At 29.7% G+C, this 13,376-nt stretch overlaps 1 protein-coding gene across 2 annotated transcripts; it reads right to left on the reverse strand.

Annotated features, from left to right (window-relative positions):
* Positions 1-9,383: 9,383 nt before the first annotated feature.
* On the reverse strand, positions 9,384-13,376 carry LOC103572193 (actin-binding protein IPP). 2 transcript variants are annotated; one of them, XM_008550677.2, is made up of 6 exons: positions 13,118-13,376; positions 12,799-12,927; positions 12,333-12,726; positions 12,104-12,269; positions 10,812-11,726; positions 9,384-10,483 (listed from the first exon to the last, which is right to left on the reverse strand). In XM_008550677.2, exons 1-6 carry the CDS (start codon positions 13,185-13,187, stop codon positions 10,247-10,249), a joined length of 1,911 nt encoding a protein of 636 aa, XP_008548899.1. In that variant the 5' UTR covers positions 13,188-13,376; the 3' UTR covers positions 9,384-10,246. The 2 variants fall into 2 exon arrangements, with proteins under 2 accessions (XP_008548899.1, XP_008548898.1); XM_008550676.2 differs by having other exon boundaries at positions 9,385-10,483; positions 12,333-12,927.

Here is a 13,376-nt window from a genome sequence, read left to right on the forward strand (position 1 = left end):
AAAAAATTTTGAATTCTGTTGTAAAATATTTTTTTCAAAAATTTTTAAAGAAATTTAATGAAAAATTTTTTTGGTCAAGTTTTTAAAATAATTAGATTATTTAGGGTGACCAACTTACCCCATATTTTAACCAGGGACTAGATAAATATTTTTTTTAAAATTTTATATTTACAAAAATTGAAAGTAATGCAATAGTAATTTTTTTTATGAAAAATAGAAAAAAATTTTGAATTCTGTTGTAAAATATTTTTTTCAAAAATTTATAAAGAAATTTAATGAAATAATTTTTTGGTCGTTTTTAAAATAATCATATTATTTAGGGTGACCAACTTACCCCATATTTTAACCAGGGACTGTACAAACATTTTTTTTTAAATTTTATATTTACAAAAATTGAAAGTAATGCAATAGTAATTTTTTTTATGAAAAATAGAAAAAAATTTTGAATTCTGTTGTAAAATATTTTTTTCAAAAATTCATAAAAAAATTGAATGAAAAAAAAAAATTCTTTTTAAAATGAACATAGACAAATTTAAAAATTGTCGGACTATTTGAGGTGACCAACTTACCCCATACTTGATTTAGAAACTATGCAATAATAAAAAATAAAAATTTTATTAAAAAGTGGTGTCTCATTTTGCCTGACCTTCCCCTACATATAAATAATTAATGAACTCCCAGAATTAATTTAAAACTAGTAAATGTCAGTTTAAAAATGAATATAAAAAAAGTTTCATTGATATGTTAAATAGTAAAGTAATAGAGGCGAGTATTGTGTAAGCCCGCGGGCCAGAGAGATTCTGTTGAGACCGTAAGTTGGTTCAGACGCGGTTTGACCGAGAAGTGGATGCTGCGGTTTCTCGATCAGACGCCGTTGGACTAACGTTATTGCGGCCTCATCCCCTTGTTACTTGTAGCCCTCTGCCTCTACCACTACCACCGCGACCACTACCACCATCACCACGAGCCAACACCACCCACACCCCAACACCATCCAGACACCCGTCTCGCCCAACACGTCCTTTACTACTCAGCTCAGCTCAACTCAACTCAACTCAATTCTACTTTAGTCTACTCTACTCTAGTTTATTCTACTCTACGTAAACTTTCCTTCCTATTCCACACTACTCTTATACTCTTGCTCCAGTCTCCAGTAGCTCCAGTACTATACGGACACGGACAAACATCGTAATCGTTACCAAAGTCAGAGGCTAAACTCGTGATTTGCTGCTCCCGTGTGTGCCATATACGCAAATTACAATGTACTATTCATTTCCTTTTATTTATATGGCATATATATATCATATATATGTACATATAATAGTACTAAACTAATACTCCTGAATAAATATATCACGGGGAAAACAAGTCTCGAAAATATTCAAATATTTTATTTATTTTTGAATTATTGCAAATCAATGAACTCAATACTTTTACTATTTATTACTTAAATGTATAGAAAAAATTACAAAATATGAACTATTACTACTACTATATATCTACTATTGCAGTATACAAAAATTACAATCTGCTTATAGTAGTTTTTGTAAATTATACAGCAGCTAACAAATTATTCAACAGTTTGCAATTTTTTGAAAGATTGATCAAATTATTAATTGGTAGAGTTAGAAGTATTGGTAGAGAGTTAGTGTATGTGAATATATATTACTTCATAGATTTTTGTTCATTTTGGACCGACGGAAGACAGAACTGAAGATGGGGTTCGCACGCGTCAGGCCAGGGTTCGAATCTCGGTCAAATTTTTTTATTAATGCAGTTTATATTCATTGGCCTTCAAATAATAAAAATTACACAATTCCAATAGAATTCAAGTTTACAATATGAATTTAGTAATTTAACTCATATATTTAGGTAAAGTTCCCTATATTTTTTTTTATGAGTATGATAAATTTGAATAATAATAAATATCAAAGTTAATAATTAATTAAATTATTATTTTATTTAATTAAATACAAACTGACATTAAGATTAATTACCAGTAGATATATATATAAATATTTTGACATGGTTTTATATATAATACTGAAGATAACGAGCCGCGAGTGGAACTAACGAGCATGTCTCCTCTTTCATTCCTTAACTTAAGAAAAAGTACCGCAATACAGCAAACTATCAGCCAGTCAACCAAAACCACCATCACATCTCTTGTATCTCATGTTATCTTATATATGTAGATATATAGTGTATCTATGTCCTGTATCCTGGCACTATCGAATTTAATGCCAGCCGTGATATAAAATTTATATAATAATAATGTTAATAAATCTATTATTGAATGATCGATAACTTGGTTGGAGATTAAACTCATCATCATTTAGGTTTTGAAATATTTTTTTTATCAGTCTCATATCTTTCGTATCATAACAACGAACATGAAAGACATTTTAGTAATGCGTAAATACATTTAGATGATAAGAATAATAAAAAATTTTTTTAAGGATTTATTTATTATTTATTATCAGTGAGTTTGTGATGGAAAACTTTTTGTGTAAACGTCGGGAAAATGGAAAAATATTAACGTTGAGAAAAATGCATTTTTGATCCTGACTACGGTAAATCTTTTAGCTGTTCATTTATGTTTTAAGAAAAGATTAATTTTAAATTTAACATTTTTTTATTTTCAGTCGAAATTCAGCCGCAGTATAAAAATTTTTAGGAAATTTTACAAATATGATAATTTATTTATATATTCAAGTGGGAAACGTGATTTTTTTAAATAATCTAATAGTAAAAAAAAATAAAATATTTTAAATTTGAAAAAAAAATTTTCCCGCTTTTTTTGAATTATTTAAAAATATTTTTAATTTTTCCCACTTTTTTTAAAATTTACATCAGGAATTATTTCAAATAATTTTTTTTTCCAACATTCCATGTCCAATAAATTCCTTCTTGTAAAAATTTTGAGTTGTGTCTCCTGACTTTCAAATAAAATTCAAAAATTCTGAAAAAAAAAAATGTTACCAGTCTTCTATTTAAATTTTTTATTTAAAAAATGAAAAGTAATTTAAAAAATTTACCGTTGATACAAAACATAATTAATAGTTAGCGAAGCGTGGATCACATCCGTAAGAAAACGGTTTAAAAGACGAGGAATAAGAGAAACCATAAGCAGACATAAACTGCTGCGCCCATCATGAATGACTTAGCTAAAGGCGTGTTTTGTATACTCAATGCCGCGGAATACATCACAAAATACATTGTTATATTATATTTATACATTTGTCTCTCTCTTGCTCAGTAGTTGCGTCTTTGCGTCCTAACTTTTAAAACACCCGCATAACATCTACAACCTGATGTATTGTTCTCCAGACATATAAACTCTAAGATTTGCATTGCATTATTACTACGCGTTTAATATAACCTATTTTCCATTCAACTCGCCTCCTTTTAGTTTATAAATATCCCGGCAAGCTTCTTGCATTCAAATGTCCACGAATAATAATTAATTATCTGTATTATTTAACAAATAAATTTGAATTATTTATTTTTGATTAACGCTCCGCCGTACTCAGAAAATCTACGAATTTTTCAATTTTATCGATTATTACAGCGATTTTTCCAATTTTTAGAAAAAAGCAGCCCGAAATTTTACAAAAAATTTCCGTCATTTGCTGCCAATCCTTAAAATTTCATTTTTTTTGTTTTTCTGACGTTTAAATTTTTCGCGCCTTTTTTTCAAAAGAAAAACTAAAAAAAATTACAGTTTCTGATAATAATTTCAAAATTTCACTGAAAAATTTAGTCAAAAGTAAATTTTTGAACCGTAAAACTTACTGCCGATATATGAATTTCATAAAACTGTAATTTCTACAGAATATTGTCTCGTAAATTAAGTGCCGCGTTACTGTACAATTTAAAATTTTTCTTGTTTATTTTTTTCCATGTATAATGTGACATTTTTTTTTTTTTTATTTTATCTGTACTTTGAATAAATTCAAAATCCCATATTTTATAGTTAAAAAAGTTTTCCGCTCATTTTTAGACCATACTTTTATTTCTAAATTCAGAATTATTGGCGGTCGTTTTTTTTTTTTTTATATATATTTTTAGTGAGCTTGAAAGTGACTGCCACTGGTATAGGTCGTAGGATACTATTTCCGCAAGGGCTCGTAAATTCGTTTGCTCAACTATGTACCGTATTTTATGGTCATACATCACCGTTTAAGTTTGATAAAAAATAATAAACATAAAAAATATATTTAGATATAAATATGAAATAATACCGTGTAAGTACATCGCAATGTTGTTTTTTCGTTGGTATTATTAGACATTTTTTTTTAAGCCTCTTATTGAGTTTATAATAAGTACTTAGTAGTTGGCATCTCGCGTTCATACACTGGTATAATGCCGCTGTTCACTCTGCATTATATGAAATTACATTACTCGCTTTGTCGCTCGACTAAACAATCTGTTACCCATTAAGTTTACTTCATTTATTCTATAGAGTATAATATGGTATGATATGATGTACTCTTTGTACTTGTCATCCACCAGCTCATTGCGCAAACATAACACAAGTATATTGTGTGTTACATTCAATTGCCGGTAATATTTTCCTCAGCTATTTTTTATCCAGTGTTTAACATCAATATTTATTTATTTACACTGGTTAATTATATAAAAAGTTATCAGTGGCAATTAAAACCCGGGTAAAAAAAAATAACAAATTTGAATTTTGAGTCTTTGGATTTTTTGTTTCCAATTTAAAATGCGAAAAATATGAGAACTCAAGGAAAAACCGGAAGCTCTGAATTCTAAACTAATTTTGATGCTACCTTCCATCTTACGGCGACTAATTTTCAGTAACGCGGGGTTTTGAATAGAAAACTTTTAATAAAAAAATGATAGTTTTGAGATTTTACTACAATCTAGTCAAAAGGGTTCCATACCTACAGAAATTTGAGAATTTGAACTTTGACAATTTGAACTTTTTCAAATTTGAACTTAATTTTTTTTCTCAGATTTTGTGTGCGTGAACATATAAAATATTCAAATTTTCAAATATTCAAATTTACAAAACCTAAGAAAAAAGGAAAGTTCAAATTGTCAAAGTTAAAATCGCCAAAGTTCAAATTTCCCAAAGTTCAAATTGGTAAAGTTCAATTTTCAAAATTTATTAAATCGGTTCACCAAAAAAATTTCTTAGGATATGTAAAAATTATCTTGGGACAAGTAAAATTTTTTTGCACCAAGAATTCGATTTTTTTCAGTATAAATTTAATTATTTCTCATTTTCTTTTTTTGCCAGAGATTTTTTTTCTTCATTTAACTTTAGGTAAAAAAAATCTGTAGTAGAAAAACTCATCTGAAAAATTAAAATGAAAAGTCTTTAAATTAAGTACTATAACTAAGTAACAAATAACAATAACAATAACAGTAATAATAATAATAATAGTGATAGTGATATTGTAGGACGTGGACGTAGATGAGGATGAGGATGAGGATGAGGATGGTTTTAAAGATGAAGCGATAAAGTAAAAGCAAAGTAAAGGGCAAGTTATAAATGAGGTGAGGGTTAATGTTTCTCGCCTCTCCTTGTAAGTTTAGCTGTAGCTTTAGTTCAAGATGTAGCTTATTCATCTGGTCCAACTTCTCATTTACTTCAAGGATGACGTGACTGACCCACGGGACTAGAAGGAACTATAACCCAGAAATCTGTTTTGCACAAGATCACTTGTGAGATAATATGGTTACGGTAAATTATCTCTCTCACTTTAACTTTAGTTTATATCGTAAGTCTCCGTCTTTTAAATCCATCGAGTTAAAGACTAAAGCTCATCTCGTCGTTATACTCTATACCTCCGTTACGGATTATACGCAGTACATGAATGTCTATCCACTTGGCGAAACGGATCTTAATAGCTCTTCCTTGACTCACAACCCGATCGATCTGTCTTATTGCTTACTCTGATAACTAATCACTCGATCACTTGTACAAATTAACTTTACTACTTGATTGATTATTCAAAATTTATTACTGAATATACTAACATTTATATTTCATTATTTTGCTACTGTTTTTAAAATTACAATCTTTTCAAGTTTTCGCGCCAAAAATTTTATCATTTTTTTTTACTAATTTTTAACAGTTTATAAAAAATTAATGTACGGAGATAATTTTTTTTGAACTGAATAGGATACTAATTTAATTAAAAAAAAAAAAAATTATTTTTATTACTAATTTAATTAAAAAAAAAAAAAAATTTATTTTTATTACTAATTTTTAAATTTACATTTGAAGGTTCGTGTGAAAAAATAAAAATTATGACTAAACTAACAAAGATATGATAAAAATGTATAGAAACACATTGATAGCAAATTAAATTCTCTACAAAAAAGGTCTCTTGACATTTTTATGTAAATTTAATTTTTTTAATGCAATTACAACATAAAGTAAAAAATTAAATTTTACTATTTCAAATTAGTTATTCATTTGTTCTATAATTTAAAAACTATTAGAGATACGTTGATAAGTCATATAAGCTTTTTTGTAGGAAATTAAATTTTCTACAACTTTTATTTGAAACATTTTTTTCAAAAATTTATGGTTTCGCTAAAAATTTTGGTTAAAAATAAAAATCATTGAAAATAAATAAATTACTTACGATAACTTTCTTTTTTATGTTAAAAAAAAAAATTAATTGTTTGAATAAATGTTTATAGAAGCTAATAAAAAAAACTATAGAACGTGCGTGAATCATCAATAATCTCGGAGCGGTTGCGTCGAATGATGAAATTTTAATAAAAAATTTAGTAGTTTTTAAATTGTCAAAAAAAAAACTGCACTTTATATATATAGACAAATAAATAAAATTTTATTTTTAATGGCCAATAAATATTTAAAAATATTTATCTAAACTTGTAGTTAAAACTTCAATCTCTTTTTTTTATTTACTCCCATAAAAAAAAAATTCAAAAGTTCACCGGCCGCTTAACTTCTAGAACTTTCAATTTTTAATGCAGCCACAAATTTAATTTTTTTTTTTACTTCCATCCGAAAAAAATTCAAAAAAACAAAACTAAAATTTAATTTATTTAAATTTAAATAAAGTTCCCGCCATTAAAATTAAACTTATTTTTAAAGATAAAATCCTTGATTATTTTATTAAATAAAATTATTTCCAAAGCTTCCGGTCTTATAAAAAAAAAAAAAAAAAAAAAAAAATATTTATCAAATTATCTAACTAATAAGTAAACAGGAAAATCATTCAATAGATAATTGAAAGTAAACAAAGATACGCTTAGATCAGCTACAAATTAATTAAAAGTTTTTTTAAAAAATAATTTTTTTCGCGGAATTAATGCGTCTTATCCTACTCTTATCCTTGCAGTACTTTTATTATTTTCGCGTATTTTAAAAAAATTTACACTAATTTATTTACAATTTAAATTTCGCGCAATTTATTTATAAACAATCGCGGCGTACGTGAGTAAATTCAAATAAAAATAGACTTAAGAGAAAGAGATAACGATTAAATAATTAAATTTATTTACATTACCCGATTAAATTTACTTAAATAATAATAATAAGATTAATAAATTCATAAAAAATGATGAAAATAAAATAAATGTTACCTTGCAAAAGTTAAAAATAAATAATAATTAATTTTTTAAATGATTCATTGATTACCCGCGAATTATTTTGCATCATGTAATTTTCTTCTTCATAAATCCCATCGTTGTTTTCTTCAAACCAATTAATTCTCACGTATGATAAATAAATATATGAACATTTTAAATTGACAGTCGATGACACACGCGGAAATGACTGATAAATTTTATAATTACTGTCATTGCCGCTTATTTTTTTTTTTTATCATTTTTTTTATATACGACAGAATTTTTAATTTCTCTGACATATTTATTAATAAATCGGAAACAAGAAAATAAAAATTAAAAATTCCGGCGATGTCACGTAAAAAAAATCAAATTGAAAAATCATTGAAAAATAAATTTAAAAAAAATCAAAATTATGATAATTATGAGTGCAATAATAATTGTGCTGAGCATCAGTCACTTGTGTATCTGACAAATTTAATAGAAGATATAATAACATATTACCAGATAACCTGGAAACGAGATCGCGAACTCGGTTATCCGGGTTATCGCAACGCACAAGGTGAATTCAAATCACCTGATAATCTGACATCAATATCAACAACCCAAGTAATAGAGACAGACACTGATAATGTACGTCGAGATGAAATTTGTCGGCTCAATGCCATTCTACCGAAACTTGAAGACTCTTATATTAAGAAGGTACGAGCATGCTGGTCGATCCTCGTATCAAAGTTACGTAATACTTACAAAACAAATCCTCGTAGATTTGAAAAGCTCATCGTAAATATCCAACTAAGTATCCTTCGTCACAGAATTCACGATAATGGTCACCTTTTTTCCACATCGACGAACTACTCCGAGAAACTCCAAAACTGAAATAGCAATTTAGGTATGACACTGAGAGTTGCAGACACTTAGAAAGTTCATTTCTTTTAAATAAATAAAATAAAATTTTTAAATTTCATATAAAAAATTTAGTGGATGTTTGGAAATTTATTTTACTTACAGGTAATTTGTCTATTAAATTTAAAAAATTTTCTGATGTCTGCTACTTTCGGTATCAGACAATTAATAAGACTGAGTAGCAGACATTAAATTAGTATATTATATACCTAGGATGGAAACGTTTACGATTTCTTCCAGACCTGCACCTGAAAGTTTGAATTTTCGCCGTTATTTGTGGGAAGAATAGCGCAGGTGCTAGAAAAGAAAAGAAAAGACCGACTTTCTTCCCCGTACAGCGCAGGAATTTGAACTTCCGGTGCAGGTATGGTAATTAGTATATTACACACCAAGAGGGAAAAGTAGGACATTCAAACCCGTGTGTAATTGGCTAATAAGATTTTTCACTAAGCCTGCGCCTGAAAGTTTGAATTTTTATCTTTAAGGAAAAAAATGCGCATGCGCGTTATCACTTGTTTTGTCCTGAAAGGAAAGACCGATTTTCTTCCCTTTAAATAAAGCGGGAATTTGAATTTCCGGTGCAGGTGGTGAAAAATTGTAAACACACCATGGAAAAATGTACGACATCTCTATCCGCGTGTTTGTCATCCCCACCTTCGGCTAGGATAGGCAATTATGCACCCGAGTTGGAATGTCCTACTTTCCTCCCTTGGTAGATAATATACCAATGTGTAGATGTTTGAAAAATTTTATTTTACTCACAGGTGAACTTTTTTATTAAAAAAAAAAAATTGTCTGACGTCTGGTACTTTCAGTTTCGTAAATAAAAACAAATTTTTTTTTACGCAGAGATTTATTTAAACAAAAAAAATAATTTGTGGTGATACATGTGTAAAACGTCCATTTTGTATAATATCGTGGATTGTTATATTTTAATAATATCTATTAATATATTTATATATAATTACATATTACAATAATTCATTCCAATGATTCGTTTTAATTTTAATTATTGTTTAGCATAACAATTTATTGTATTAATTATTAAATAATTATATTAGTAAATTGTGGACTTTATTTTACGAATCGATGCATCGGTGATATTTTTTGTATAAAAATGGTATGACATATATTATATATCTTGATAGATTTTTTTAAAGTAACAACTATTACATTATATTTATTTATAATTATTTTTAAATGGTGTATGACAAATAATTAATTTTTTAGTTGCTTTGAGTATCGATGAGCACACAAGTGCAATTCCATTGGTTATGTCGTTAGCTGTACATTTATTAGTATTTATAATTAACATCCACTTGCTCTTTGGACGAGTTTACATAATTAGTCAGTTATTTATAAATTTATTATTTAAATAACACTTAAGCTGATTGAAGATATGATTTAATATTATTATTATTTGATAGCCAACGAATTAATACAAAGGCCATTTAGCAACAATTAAATAATAATAAATAAAATATATCATTATTATTATTTATAACAGTTTTTTAAAATTTTATTTATCATGATTTTCAAATTAACCCGCAAGCACTCCCGCTATAAGCATTTTGCTCACAAAGTTTTCAAATTTCGCGGTCGCTGCAGCGCCGAAAAGCGGGAGTGCTGAAGACTTAATAACTATCGAACTTTATAAAACAAATAATAATTTATTCGCGATTATTTAAATTATGTGATTAAATTGAAAAAAAAATGATTAGTTGAAGTTAAATGATATTTTTTTTTAAAGTAAAAGACAGGATCAGAAGGGTGCGATTATTGCTGCAGCTTCGCCACGACTTGTTGGCAGCGATGCGCATTCGCTCCATTTATTTGAAGTGGGATCATAACTCTCGACAGTAGAAATTGTTATTTGAGTTCGATAAAAATTTATTTCGCACGATTGGTCACCTCCTATTACGTATAAACGTCCATCTGCTGCGGCTACTGCTGGATAAGAACGGCCCATGTTCATTGGTGCCACTGCTGTCCATTTATTCTGAAATTATTTTATTTAAATAATTATTTTCACTTTAGTTATTTTTTTAAACTACAGATTTTAAATTACGCGGGAAAAATTCAAATTTTGAAATTTTATTTAAAGGCCTAGTTTAAATTTTATTTTGGTTTTAATAATCAGTTAAAAATAAAAAAAATAAAAAAATGCACATGTAGAAAATTAAAAAATCTATAAGTGCAATTTTTTGAAACATTTTTTTTCCATGATGCCGTTTTTAAAAAAAAATTCAAAAATTACTAAACGTCGGCTGACTTCAGTATCATGAAATTAAAAAATAAATTAGCTAAATTAAAAAAAAAGTAATTACCTTTTCAAATGAGTAACGTTCAACAGACGTGAGTACCTCTTGATTCTTATTCATGCCGCCTACAACATATATATAACCATCTAATATAGTAATTCCCATTTGCGAACGTGGTGTTAGCATGGGCGCAAGATAATTCCATTCTCTTGTAACGGGATTATAACTCATAACATCTTGACGGTGTCGGCTTTCGTGCGTGCAACCACCGACAATATAAATCAACCCTTCATACGCGACAACACCCATACTGAAACGTGGCTCGGGAAGTTCGCCGTGCAGGGACCAAGTATTGCTAATGGGATCATAAGTCTCAATGGTGCCTCCAATGTCTTCGCCGACCCAGCCCCCGACGGCGTAGAGACAGTTGTCGAGCTCGCAGAGACCAAACTCGCAACGTGCTTCAATCATGCATGCAATCGAACTCCAGACGTTGTCACGTGGGTCGTAGCACTCCCCGTTGGCGATGATGCAGGACTCGAGTTCCCCTCCTACGACGTAGACTTTGCCATCAAGAAGAGCCACTCCGGGTAAAATTCTCCCAATCCCACATGGTGCGACTTCGCTCCACTGACCGGTGAACGTGTCGTATTTTTCAATCGTCTCATAGGTACTCTCTGCGTCCCGGGCCCAGCTGTCGGAAGTGTGCTCTCGCTTGGACCCACCGATCACCAGGATATTTTTCTTGGCGCAGAGACGTGGTTGCGCTCTCAGGGGCACGAGACATCCTTTGTTGGACACCAGGTCTTTTTGTATTGATCTCAGAGCGACTATTAAACTCGCGTCTTTGCAATCAATTATTACTGACTCTAAACGGGTTAATGAGCACAGACGCAGTCTTATGTGACCGAGTATTTCAAATACGTAGCAACGCCGTGACGTTATGTCGTGTGTTATCCAGTTGTAGGCAGCTTGGAAGACCTAAAAATTATACTTTAATTTATTTTTACATTCAACTTTAATGGACACTCTCATGCCGCTTTATTTAATTATTTAATTCCTGATCTGTCTGACATTTCATTATAATTTGAAAAACTTTTTGTTTTATTTTAAATGGCGAAAATTATTGTCAGTTAATTGACCGATAGTTTTTTATAATTAATTTAAAAAATTTCAATACTCATGAAGAGTCATTGAAAATTTTTAAAAAGTGGCGGGCAGTCAAAATTTAAAAATTCAAAAAAATTTATCAGATATAAACAGATAAAATTCTCAAGTATTTTAATTGAAGTTGATTAAAATTAATTAACAACAATTGAGTTTTAATAGACAAAAAAAAAAAAAAAAAGAATAATGACCTGAAATTCAGTATCAACATGAATGTATTCACTACTGAGAAAATGAACGAGATATTCCTTAGGTAAATCAAGAAACTCTTCTTCCTGTGACACTTGAGGAAAATTGACTTCGATGAAACGTAAGGCAGTCTCCATTAAATCTATTCGATTGTGCGCTTCAGCAAATCTTAATAAACAAAAAAAAAATTAATTAGCTGGAACCCCAACAAAATTCATCATCTCCACTTACCGATAAATTCCAAGGGCGTTAGAATAATGCAGCTGTTGCTGGAGATAAGAGATACATCCTGCGACGACTTCGTCCAATTCAAACATATCAGCAGCGGCAAACAGTTCCTGCACATTGTCCTGTGTGATATCGACATTACCCGTGTAAATAAAGTCGACAAGGAGCGCCAGTATGTTTGGAGAAATCGCGTGGATTTCCACCAGTTCCTGCTGCTCCTCAACAAGACCGCCAGTGAACATGGCATTGAAATAAGCGCTGCCAGCAGCCAGCACTGATCTGTGTGCTCTGATGACGTTGTCACCAGCGACTAAACCCACGTCGCTGAACTGGTTCTTCAGTCGCTGGTCATTCAGGTGTCTCAGTACCTTACTCGCGTACTGTCCAGCCGTAAATACTTTACCAGGTACATCATTAGCTTGTTGTCGTTGTCTCAATGACTGATAACTATCTACTGGATATACTTTACCCGTATTGACATCAGTCTGTCTCATTGTTTGAGATGCGAAACCCATTGTCTGGGAATTATGACCACTTTTTAGAGGCTGCACGCGTCCATCTGACATTAAACCGTCCAGCTGACCCTTGTCCACAGCCCCTGCAATTTTAATTCAATTATTAGCATCATCTAATTAAATTATACAGCAAACGCCCAGCTGATAATTTATTTAACTGGAAATCGGAGTAAAAATAAAAATACACGTACATTATACTGATATTTAAACATGGTCTGGTATATATGGATATATAAATATATGTAAAAAAAATAAATCAATTAATTAACTCACTACATATACGAGAAAGCATCTTATAGACGCTATGAAATGACTTTGTGTCATTTTTCCCCTTTAAACGCATCACTGACACTTCATTTTATTGACGTTTATTTCGTTCTTCTGGTGTCGTCAGTGACAGTTGATACTTTGTTTTAACCAATCGACACACTGACTGTTTCGCAGCTTTTACTCACTGATTATTTGTTGTTCATTTGATTATTTATTTTTAGAAACTAATTTTTTGACATATGCCAAGCCATTGATTACATTA

The sequence above is a fragment of the Microplitis demolitor genome, chromosome 2 (assembly GCF_026212275.2).
Source record: "Microplitis demolitor isolate Queensland-Clemson2020A chromosome 2, iyMicDemo2.1a, whole genome shotgun sequence".
NCBI classification, from domain to species: domain Eukaryota; kingdom Metazoa; phylum Arthropoda; class Insecta; order Hymenoptera; family Braconidae; genus Microplitis; species Microplitis demolitor.